Here is a 9,735-nt window from a genome sequence, read left to right on the forward strand (position 1 = left end):
TCTGCTGCTTTGGTAGCCTCACAACTTTGGAAACTCCCGTGACTGCTGTCCAGAACATGCTGTCCCCAAGGCCTCTCCAAGGTTTCCCACCTCCATCCTCCAGCTAGACCTCTGGTCCCTGGATGGCTTGGGTCACTGCATGGGGTGCAGAGAAAGCTCCCCTTGGGGAGGCTTACTGTGGCTAGATTCTTGAAGTGGAGGGGGCATGGAGAGTTAAAGGAAAGGGGAGACAGTCTGGCCCAGAGTCAAGGACAGTGGGTGAGGAAGCACACAGCTGCAGCCCAGGCAGCCTTCCCAGGGTGGGGAGGACTCCAAGTGCAGGCCCAGCCAGGGGGACAAGAGGCACCTTTTCCCTCCCCACTCACAGCTGCAGCACCCAGAACACTGAATGGCCTTGGCATGGCCTTGGCCCTGGGTTGGCAGGCCCAAGGGCTCATACTGTACCAACATGCAGCCCAGAGCAGGCCTCCAGCCCCTGCCTGAGGAAGTGAGACAGAAATCCTAGACTTGTCCCACACTGGTTGTATAACTCTGGGCAAACGACTTCAACTCCTCTGAGCCTCAGTTTACACATCTGTAAAACTGGAGGAGAGCAATGGCTGTCTCTTGAGAGGGGTGTAAGGAACTGGCAGACAGCAAGCCCAGGTTTCCAAGCCTGCCCTAGGCCGGGGGCAGGGGGGAGGAATTTTGATTCCTGAGACTGGGGTGGAGTGAAGCTCAGCCACCCGCAGTCTCCCCTACCCCCCACCCCTACACACGCTTCCACAGATTTTTAAGCGGCTGAAAAACCTGCAGACCTAGCTCACAGGCGACCCTGGATGACTGCTGGAAAGGCACAGAGGTCGCTTCCCAGGTGGTAAGAGAGAGGCCAAGAGGGGAAGGTGAGTGACCAATACCCACCCCCAGGGCACCCTGACCCAGCTGCCCCTGGGGAGGCTGGGGGGCCCACCTGGCGCCCCTGGAAAGCAGCCTCAGGCCAGCCTTCTAGAATGGTGATGAAAAATAACCACTCTTCCACAACCACCAGGTGCTTAGCGGACTTTGGCTCCAGCCCTCACAACAACCCTGTGAGGTAGGTGTCAAGGTTCTCAGTCCACAGATGAGAGCGGCTCTGACTTGCCTGAGGGCAGAGACTACTAGATCAGGGCCACCCGATGACTGGGCATGCTGCCGCCTCTGTGAGACGGGGGGGCAGGTTACCCCCACCTTCACCATCTTGTAAATACAAGCCACCCCCTAATTCAGGAATCTTCACATGCACCCCAGGAAGCCAGGGCCTCCTGTCCTGGTCGTACCCTCTTTGTCCTCCATCCTCAAGTTCTGAGCAGGCTAGGCCGTACTAGCAACAGAGCTGGTCTAACCATATTGGATGTCAGGCTCCTTGACCCCCACCCCCCACCCCCGGCCACTATCTGGGTAAGAGAAGTAGCCTCAGGGGCTGTGCAGCTGTTAAATTGGGACCTAAGCTGAAATCTCTGCCCACCCCCACTCGTCCTGTCACCTTGGTGTTGGCAGAGCTTCCTGGACTGGGAGAATGAGGCAAGAGGACCAGCAGGTCCTTACAAACTTGGAAGCCCCCTCCGTCCAGGAAAAGAAAGATTTAGCTCACAGCTGAAGTGACTCAGGCACAGGTCAGCCTTAGATGCCCTCTGGCTCCTCATTTCGGGGACAGGGGTGGGCGGGGGTGACCTGTATAGCTGTGTAGGGTCCTCCCAGCTCCCCAACCCCCCACTGGCCTCCTTAAGCCGTATTGCTAGAGGCACAGGGAAGGGGCTTTGTTCCAGAGCTTCCTTACAGGTTCCCAAGGCAAAGGCCAGGCAGACTGAAAATGGGAAATGAGGCGGGTAGGTGACCCCTCACTATGCTTCACTGCCTTTCCAGAGGCTGCTGGTAGGCCAGCATGGGCTGAGGATGCGGCCCAGACTCTGCCCCGCCAGGAGCTGAGGGTGCCGGGTCACACTAGTTCTACAGCTGCTGAGTTCCCATCCTGGGGCTGGCAGTAGGCAGTTACGGGAGGCAGAGGAAGAGCCCATTCCTGGAGCGGGACAAGGCTCCTCCACCCTGAACGTGGAGTGGCGATCAGGAGAGGCACCCGGTTTATAACAGTCAGGCTAGGCGGAGTCCTGGCTCAGCCTGGGGGACACTCTGTCCAGCCATCTGCAGGCCTGTCCATGCTCCAGGTGGTGCCTGGCCAGGCGGTCAGGCCGAGGGGCCCTGGCATGACTGACAGTCCTTCATGTCCTCCGAGTAGTCCTCGATCTGGATGGTCACAGTGTGGAAGTGGAACTTCCCCTGCAGGCAGGCACTGGCTGCCTTCAGCACAGCCTGGGCATCTGTGTTCCGAGCTGGGGGCCAAGAGGACACACAGGGGGAGGCACCAGAAAAACGTTACTCACTGGTGGGCCCTTAGGAATGATTAGGAGCCCAAGTCTCATATCCTACCCCTTAGCAGAACAAGATGGGGAAGCACGGACATCAAGAAACCTTTAGACTCACTCCTGTACCAGGCCACCCTCTGGCTTCCATACCTGGCACAACCCTGAAAAGAGCAGGAAAAGCACTGGCTTTAAGGTTAGGAAGCCCCTCTGCCTCTTACGAGCTGTAAAAGCCTGGCCAAGTGACTTTACCCCCCCCCCACGCTCCGTTTCCTCATCTGTACATTGGACTGTGATGATCAAATGAAATCATGTATGCCAAGTACTCAGCCTAGGGTCAAGTCCAGTGCAGGGGCACTGCAAGCGTCTGGGATCATCTGGACCCTTGAGGGATGGCCCCAGGCCACCAGCTGCCTCTCCCCCTCACCCACCCCCAGGATCCCCACTGCTCACCGATGGCAATGTGCACAGACAGGACAGGCTGGGCCACGGTCAGCGCCCAGATATGCAGGTTGTGCAAGGCTTCCACCCCCTCCACCGACAGCAGCAGATCCCGCACGGCTGTGAAGTCCACGCCCTTGGGGGTCCCTGAGGACAGCAGGGACAGGGGCTGAAGGAACCGGTTCCCTCCCACCCCCACCGGTTCCTGCTGCTTAAATGTCTTCTCACTCAGACCTCATCGGCCAGCAGACCCGAAGCTGCCCCACCTCCCAAATGGTCCCCATCACATCTCCCTGTCGGAGTTTCCTCTTCACACTTAACGCTGTGGGAAATTATCGTATTTGTTAGTTTCTTGCTGTCTCCCAAGATGGAAACACTGTGAGATCAGGACATCTGGCTTACTGCCCTCTCCTCAGCGCCTGGAAGAGTGCCTGGGCCCCACAGTATATGCTCAATTAAAAAAAACCAAAGAAACAAAAAAACTTTTAATGGAAAGAAGGCAACCTGGGGATCCCTGCACCCCCATGGGGCAGGATTACACTCTTATCTGGGTCAATCACACTCTTGGAGAAAAAGCCCTGACCTGCAGCCAGACACTCCTGCTGACCTCAAACTGAGCCAGATGGACTCTGACCACATAGAGACCTATGATCTTGGAGCACAAGAAAGCTGGGTGAATAAGTGTGAACTCGGGGCAGCCCATTTACCACCACCAAGCACCCCTCAAAGCCCTGCCTTGTCCTCAGGAGGCAGGGGCCACAGAAAGGATGCTCCGGGTGGAGTGGACTCAGTGGTTCTGTCCAACACCGACTGTCTTTTTCTGACCCCTAGTCTGGCCAGCCCTCTGTGCACTGAGAAGCATAATCCTCACCCCCCCACAAAGGGAAGGCAAACGGAGACTAAGAAAGCATATGAAGAAGGGCTAGAGTGCCAGATGCTACAGACACCACCCAAAAGTCCTCTAACTAGGCAGGGAGGACACATCCCAGCAGGGAGGAGGCACCCTGGGGACAAGAGGAAAGGAAAGGACGATTCAGGACATTTCCAGGAACAACCATACCCCAGGGCCCTGCTCAGTGCCAAGATCAGCCTGGGACTCTGGGAGGTTCTCCAGCCCATGCCAGGCTCCAGCCCATGGCCCCCCATCAATATGCTGGGCACCCCTCCCAACACACACACACACACACACACGACTTAATTAGAGCTTGAGAGCCAAGAGCAAAAAAGGAGCCCCAAGCCTAGGTTACCTTCCATCAGCACCAGGATCACATCTCTCAGGATGGTCAACGTTGTCCCCAGGACGAGGACAGAGAAGAGGAAGGTGCAGATGGGGTCTATATACTTGTACTCGGGCTACAGGAAAAGAGGAAGGCAGAGCTGGGCCTCACCACCCAACACCTCCGCCTCCCTTCTCCCCTCCCACCCAGCATTAAATCGGGTAGAAGGGCTTTCTCTGCAGGGTGGGCATGAGCCTTGCCCTGGCCCTGCCTCCCAGTTCCCTACCTTTCATTCCATGTCCAGAGGGACAGGCAGGACAGACCACGGTTCAGGATAAGGCACATACCTTCCCACCCCTCCTGGCCCAAGGGGCAGAGGCATGGACAGAGTTAAATGGAATCTAGACACCATCTGGTCCAACATCCCCAGCTTATAGATGGAGAAAGAGAGGCTCAGTTAGAGCAACAGACTCACTCTACATTACACAGCTAGCGAGGGGTGGAGCAGACTTCCAACACAATGCCTGGCTCTTTCCACTACACCACACTACCTCTGTGAGTCCTGGCTTGGGAAGCACACAGTCCTGGGTTTGAATCTGGCTCCACAACTTACCAGCTGGGTGATGCTGTGCAAGTCCCTGAGCCTTTCTGAGCTGCAGAAAACACCACCATCTCCCCTTCAGGGTGGGTGTCAAGATCAGAAGTGCTGACACTTAGTGGGTGTTGGGTAAATGGTTCCCTCCCTCTCCCACCCCTTTGTCCAGAGCTGGGAAGGAGCTAGAATCTGGAAAGGGTCCTGTGCAGAGAGGAGCCCCCAGATGAGCTACACTCCTTTCCTCACCCAGCCCACTTCCTCCTGTCCCCAGCTCTGACCTTGAAGTATAAAATGTAGGCAGCCACCAAAACGCCCAAGCTCTGCAAAAAGTCTCCAATCACATGGATAAAGGCAGCTCGGACGCTGGGATTCTCCTGATGCTGGCTGGCGTTGTCACTGTGCCCATGGTCATGGCCATGCCCATGGCCGTGGCTGTGCCCGTGGCCATGGCCGGACTGGTGAAGGATAAACCCCATTCTATGGAAGTGGAGACAAGTTCAAGGGATTCACTGAGGTAGCAGATAAAGACTTCACTCAGCCAGGCAGAGGCCACCTATTAGGAGTGGCCTCCCCGTGGAGTAAAAATCCCAACCCCCCACCCCCAGACCACATGATCCCTTTGGCTGCATGAGGAGCCTGGTTCAAGTGGCCTCAGTCCAGAGTGCCTGCCATCCAATGCCAGGCTGAATCTGGGCACAGAGATGTCCCAGTGCCAAACCTCAGACCAGGAGAGCACACAGGGTTCCTCTAGTTCCTCCCACCTTTGCACAGATGGTGATGCTGAGGCCTAGAGAGGAAAGTGGCTTGTCCGAGGCCAATGAACAAGGGAGAGAGAAAACCAACAGAGACCCCCGTGCTCTATGCATCCTGCCTCTCAGAGGTGGATTTCAGGCACATCACCTTGAGAAAGGACTCAGATTCTGCCTCTAGGGACACCTGCTCCTGCAAGAACTACACTCGCCCTTCCGCATGGCAGGTATGAAGCCTCTTTGCTTATTCACTGACAGGCAGGTACGTGTGTAACAAGTGGGAGGAGGGAGGACTCACGGGGAACTGAGGCCACACTCACATGATGTTCACGACCACAGCACAGCCTGAGGTGATCAGCATGGTGCCCCCCACGATCTCATAGTTCCCGGAGATCAGCCGTTCGACCGCCAGGTACACCAGTACCCCAGTCACGACCCAGATGGACAGCACAGAGAGCAGGGCGCCCAGGATCTCTGAGGAAAAACCCGACCCCCAGCAGCCATCTCAGAGTGCGGCCCTAAGGCTGAGGAGCCCCGTCCCCCTCCCCAACGTCCGGGCCTGGGTCTGATCAGGCTCTGCTGGAGGTCTGGCTGGTGGGGCTGCACCTTACCCCACTACTCCTACATCTGAGAATGTCCGCACGAGGAGAAACCCAAGAAGTCAGCAGGCTCAGTCCTCTCTATTGAAGCTGACCCATTAAAACAGAAACCTATTGCCCAGCTGGCAAAGTGAGGCTTCTGAGGAACAGAGGCTGGGCCATCTGCAGCCCAGAGATGAATTTCAGAAGCTTTTGCTGACCTTTCCCTCCTCCCCAGAGTTATATGCAGAGTCAGTGCGACAGTCATTTCTTTTTCTTCTTTTTCTTTTTTTTTTTTTGTCTTTTTAGAGCCGTACTCATGGCTTATAGAGGTTCACAGGGTAGGGCTCGAATCAGCTACAGCTGCCTGCCTACATCACAGCCACAGCAACACGGGATCTGAGCTGCACCTTCAACCTACACCACAGCTCATGGCAATGCCAGATCCTTAACCCACTGAGCAAGGCCAGGGATGGAACCTGCATCCTCATAGATGCTAGTCAGATTCATTTCTGCTGAGCCACGCTGGCAATTCCTACCGTTGTTTATTCTTAAAGTCTGGCCACCTCAGTTCCTAGGAAGGTGGAATCTCCTTCCATGCAGGGTGGGAGTTCCCAGAGAACAGGGGACCAGGGCTCCCCCATCAGACTGGGAGCTCCCAAAAGCCAGAAGCCAAGGTTGACATTCTCTTCCCCCACCCAAGTTCCACCCACTGCACCCTCCTAAGAATGCATGTCATAACGTATCTCCTCTTCCAATTCCATCCCCAACCTAACCAGGGCCCTCACCAGCTCGCTGCCAGCCGAAATTCATGGTCTTGGTGGCTGGCCGGGAGGACATCCAGAGGGAGAAGAGGCTGATGAGCATGCTGGCAAAGTCAGTAAGCAGGTGGGCTGCATCTGTCATGATCGCCAGGCTATGAGCTAGGTACCCACCTAGAGGGGCAGGGCCAGGAGGATGAAGGGTTCTTATCACCTCCCCTAAAGAGCCAGCTTCCCAGAGTGTGTGTGTACCAGGGAAACCATGAGCTCTGGAGAAAGACATTAGCTATATAACCATGAGCAAGTGACTTACTTTCTCTGAGCCTCAACTTCTACTATCTGGGAAGTGGGATTAGCAAAACCTCTTTAGAGGGTAAATGTGAAAACGGAGTTCAAATTGGACCTGGAAAGCATAGGAGGCACTCGGTAAATGCTCTTTCCTTCTAGGCCTGCAGGTCTTCCCTGACCTACTAGGTGTGTGTGATCTCGGGCAAGTTACTTGACCTTATGGTGCCTCAGTGTCCTCGCGTGTGAGATAAAGAGAATGACAGCACCCATATGACAGCACAAGGTTGCTGTGAGGATTGCATGGGACAGTGGGCATACAAAGGGCTTAGCATGGTAAATGTTCAATAAATGGGACTACTGGTATTAACAGCATGGGAATACCCAGGAGAAAGGCCTTTTGGATCACTCAGACTATCCATGTGCCCACTTCATTTAATTAGCAGCAAAGTCCTTACCAATGACTTCCCCAATCATGAACAACAGGCAGAAGGCAGCGGCCACACAGAGCTGGCGCCAGGCCTGCTTCTTCTTGGGGTCCCAGGGACTGTCAGGGCCCTTCTGGGCATGACAATAATGGTTGCTCTTGGCAGCCAGCTCAATGGGCTGCAAGTCCATGCCAGGTGAGGACAGAGGGATCCAGCTAGCCCCATTCTGCCACAGAGATCTGTAAGACCTGTCCAGAGAGAAAGCGAGAGGAGATACTTAGCTCTGAGATGGGAGCAAGGGGGCGCTGACTCCCGTCTTACCTCTCTTTGGGGCCTTGGAGTTCCCAGGTGCCCATTTGGAAGAAGTGCTAACAATACTCTAAGCTCGACAGACTCTCGGAGGAGTGACCAGAAGCCCCTGTTTGCAGGGGGTGCTGAGGAATGACCAGTCCAGGAGTCTCGGCCCCAGGTGCTCCCTCCTCCTTCATCCCTCCCAGGGCCTGGAGGAGGCAAAGACCTTGGAAGGTGGCCAAGAGGCTGGGCCGGTCCAGCCGACCGCGGAGAAGAACAGAGCTTGGGCTCAGGGAGAAGAGAAGATACCGCCTTTCCCGCCCCCACCTTAAGCCCTAGGGGACACTGGGCCTCCCAGGGCCTAGCTGCCCTGGGGCAAAGTGCCGGCCCAGGGGCGGGGGCTCCAGGCACGCACTCCCCACTAACCTTCAGGGGTTAGGATCTGCGCTCAGCCGCGAGGGAGAGAAGGTCCCCCGGCCCACGCTCCATTTCCCTTTCCTTCACCCCACCCCTCCCCTCCTCCTTTGTGGTCCCAATTCAAGCCGTCGCCAAAACCATCCACTGCCAGGAGAGCACAAGAGGAGGTGCGTCTGATGCCACTCAGATTTCCGCCCCTCCCCAGGCTCCCGCCTTACCTGGCTCCCAGCCTGGCGTTCAGCAGATGCAGCTTCTCGGTGGCCTCCATGCGGCCCCGCGCGCCCAGCCGCGTGCGCCTTGGAAGCTGCGCGCGGGACGGCCCCGGGGCGCGCACTCACCTGCCTGGAGGGCCCGGCTTGCCGCTCCCGCCGCCCCGCCGCGTGCGCCCCTCGCCCGCAGGCTCCGCCGCGAGTCCGCTCCCGCCTGGGTCGCGCGAGGGAAGCCGAAGGGTCGTCCCGCCACCGCTGTCGCCCCCACAACGCCTGCCGCCGCGCCTAGCGCCCGCTGGCTTTATCCGGGCCCCTCTACCCCGTGTGAAACGGTGCGTCGTGCGCAAAAGCCCGCAGGGAAGGGGGAGGGGGTGGCGGGCCGCAAAGGGCCCCGGCGCTGCCCCCTAGCACCCGTTCCCCTGCGCCTCTGGAGCCCAAGAAGCCCACCTGGCCGGCGACAGAAAGCCTACCTGCCTCTGCTCAGCGCTTCTGCTGGTGTTTCTGAGTTAGGACTGGGCTGCGCCCACCTTCCTCCGCGCGGGTCTGGCCAAGTCCCACCGACGTTTGTAGAAATCCGTTTTGGGGTCCCCTGAGACCAGGAATGTGGCTCCTAAACTTTGAATAAGGGTTCCTGAATGCCGAGGTTGTGTCTTTCCCTCAGGAAACCCCAGATCGCTTTCCACCCTCAGGCTCCAGACGCCCGAGGTCCCCCGTGTTCTTCCGCTCAGACTGGGGGCTCCTGGGCAGGGTATGCCTGCGCTCAGGATGGGGCGGTACCCCTCCTTAAGACCAGTCGGTACTGATTGACTCATCCTCACCACTGAAGAAGCGCCAGTTCCTCCCCTCTTGCACGCTCGGATTAGAGTCTGGAGTGGCCGGCTTTATCTCCACCGCTACAAGGAGAGTGTCGCGGTTCAGCCGCAGTTGCCATCTGGACAGAACTGACACCACTACCACCACACCATCCTTCCTGCTCTGCCCCGAAGCAGTTCACAGGAGCCCCAGGAAGGTGCCCTGCGAGGGGTTCCGCCGAGGGCAGAAGCCGGCCAGCCCTTGCTGGAGGCTTGGTGCCCCACCCACTTGAAGCTTCGCCCTCCCCCAGGGGCCTCTGTCCTCAGCTCTGACCTCTAATGGGTGCCTTCTAAATAGAGAGAACTTTGGGTTGGCAACCTCCCTAGCCAGTCACTCCTCATCAAGGGCGCTGGGGACCTTGCCTTGGATATGGCCCTTCGCAGAGACAAGAGTATAGGGTTCGAGCCCCTGGCCCACAGCAATGAAGACGAGAAGAGGCTCCTTCAGGGTCTCCCTACAGAAGTCATCTTGTTAGAAGATTAAGTGCAAGGAGTGAGGGTGGTAGCGGCATGTCCACCTAGATTGGGTCCCCACGGA

The 9,735-nt window shown here is 57.3% G+C and overlaps 1 protein-coding gene across 6 annotated transcripts; it reads right to left on the reverse strand.

The window, feature by feature from the left end:
- Positions 1 to 1,024: 1,024 nt before the first annotated feature.
- On the reverse strand, positions 1,025 to 9,408 carry SLC30A2 (solute carrier family 30 member 2). 6 transcript variants are annotated; one of them, XM_047792700.1, is made up of 10 exons: positions 9,165 to 9,407; positions 8,356 to 8,956; positions 7,751 to 7,929; positions 7,460 to 7,677; positions 6,744 to 6,890; positions 5,698 to 5,851; positions 4,907 to 5,105; positions 4,064 to 4,169; positions 2,829 to 2,963; positions 1,025 to 2,345 (listed from the first exon to the last, which is right to left on the reverse strand). In XM_047792700.1, exons 3-10 carry the CDS (start codon positions 7,783 to 7,785, stop codon positions 2,200 to 2,202), a joined length of 1,140 nt encoding a protein of 379 aa, XP_047648656.1. In that variant the 5' UTR covers positions 7,786 to 7,929; positions 8,356 to 8,956; positions 9,165 to 9,407; the 3' UTR covers positions 1,025 to 2,199. The 6 variants fall into 6 exon arrangements, with proteins under 6 accessions (XP_047648656.1, XP_047648655.1, XP_047648653.1 ...); XM_047792699.1 differs by lacking the exon at positions 7,751 to 7,929 and having other exon boundaries at positions 8,356 to 8,935; positions 9,165 to 9,408; XM_047792697.1 differs by lacking the exon at positions 7,751 to 7,929 and having other exon boundaries at positions 9,165 to 9,408.
- Between the last annotated feature and the right edge of the window lie 327 nt (positions 9,409 to 9,735).

The sequence above is a fragment of the Phacochoerus africanus genome, chromosome 8, assembly GCF_016906955.1.
Source record: "Phacochoerus africanus isolate WHEZ1 chromosome 8, ROS_Pafr_v1, whole genome shotgun sequence".
NCBI classification, from domain to species: domain Eukaryota; kingdom Metazoa; phylum Chordata; class Mammalia; order Artiodactyla; family Suidae; genus Phacochoerus; species Phacochoerus africanus.

Coding starts and splice junctions, on each gene's coding strand:
- SLC30A2 (XM_047792699.1), bottom strand. CDS start 8,405: ATGGAGGCCACCGAGAAGCTGCATCTGCTGAACGCCAGGCTGGGAGCC. Junction 4,170..4,906: donor CCTACATTTTATACTTCAAG/GTCAGAGCTGGG, acceptor CTTTTCCTGTAG/CCCGAGTACAAGTATATAGA. Junction 2,346..2,828: donor GTCTGTGCACATTGCCATCG/GTGAGCAGTGGG, acceptor CTTGGCCCCCAG/CTCGGAACACAGATGCCCAG.